We start from the raw sequence: 1,360 nt of genomic DNA, 5'->3' as shown, positions 1-1,360 counted from the left end.
ATGATGAACTGCCTTGTTTGCGCCCTCAGCCTCCGGCCGTCCTTACACGATGGTGAGAGGCTGGCAGGGGGCTGGGGCAGGCTGTTCCAGCCAGCTGCTCACTGCCACCTTTGGCTGGCAGGCACTGTAGCTGGGGGCAAGCTGGGGGCAGACTGTCGCAGCTTGCTGCCCACAGCCAGCTTTAAGAGGCATGCTTTTGCAGGCGGGTGCTGCGGGCGTGGCAGGGGCATGAGGCAGGCTATACAGCTGTCTGGCGCAAGGCACAGCCCTTGCATGCACACACACAGACGCTCTGGTTCCGTGTGCCCGCAGGGACGCCCGTGCCCGACCATCCGCGCGTTGCTGTGATGGCAGACGGCAGTGCCAAGCCAGCCAAGTACAGCTACACCAGCACAGTGCAGAACCTGGAAGGCTTTCCTCCGTGGAGCGGCAGCTATCTTGGCTGCACTGCGCATGGGGTGCTGCACCGTTTTAGCACGGGCGACCTGGCAAGCGAAGCCCAGCAGCGCTATGCTTGTAGGGCAGCCGGTGATGATGGCGACGATGCCGGGGGCGACAGCGCCGTCGCCTGCAGCAGCAACTTGACATGCAGCCGTGCCAGCGCCAGCGCTCGCGGAGTAGTCGATATCGCTGGCGTCGCTGGTGTGGTCTGCGCGCATGGCGTCCCCCTGCTCAACTGCTTCGTGCCTATGCCCACTCCTGAGCAGCATGCCTACCACGTGGCCAACCTGGTTGAAGCAGTCCAGCGGCGGCCTGACATCCGCGACATCTACATAGACATTGGTTGCCACGTGAAGGGCACGTTAAGGGCGGCGTTTGAGGAGCTGACACAGCAAGAGCCGCCACTTCTGTTGCCGGCAAATTTGGAGAAGGTGGGTTGCAGAATTTGTGTCTCGCTGGATAGGCAACTCAGGTTGCCTAGTACCTTGCTTACCTTGCAGATCAACATCTGGGTGCCATGGATGCATGGCTTTGATCACGACCTGCCGTGCCAGCTGAAGAACAGTGGGCTGTACCAGGTGCGTGAGCTTACCCCGCGTGCTGGGCTGCCCCTGCAGGGAACACCTGACTTTCCTGCCTGCCGGACCTTGGGCCTGTGCATTGCAAAGTAGTATCTCATGTTGCAGAGCTCACTGCTTTTGCGTGCAGGAGGGGGTGGGCCGCCGGGTTGGGGAGCAGATGGAGCATCTTTGGTCCCGCGGCAAGCCCTTGTTTCTGGTGGCTCGCTACATGACACCAGCGCACTGGTGGGACAGCATGAACGCGCTGCTCGAGCTGCTGACTACACTGCTTCAACATGAGCTGCCAAAACTGCTGTCTTCCAAGCTGGAGGACATCTGCAAGAGCATCCGTGAGTGGG

General features: G+C 61.2%; 1 protein-coding gene across 1 annotated transcript; it reads left to right on the top strand.

Annotated features, from left to right (window-relative positions):
• Positions 1-689: 689 nt before the first annotated feature.
• CHLNCDRAFT_136895 (expressed protein) lies at positions 690-1,351 on the top strand (the record flags this gene model as incomplete). Its single annotated transcript, XM_005845314.1, has 3 exons — positions 690-872; positions 942-1,019; positions 1,150-1,351. Coding segments are annotated over 3 exons (463 nt in total), but the record flags the coding sequence as incomplete, so codon positions are not given.
• Between the last annotated feature and the right edge of the window lie 9 nt (positions 1,352-1,360).

The sequence above is a fragment of the Chlorella variabilis genome (assembly GCF_000147415.1).
Source record: "Chlorella variabilis unplaced genomic scaffold CHLNCscaffold_18, whole genome shotgun sequence".
NCBI lineage: Eukaryota > Viridiplantae > Chlorophyta > Trebouxiophyceae > Chlorellales > Chlorellaceae > Chlorella > Chlorella variabilis.
Note: the sequence above shows the minus strand (reverse complement) of the source record. Positions and strands in the feature narration are given on the sequence as shown.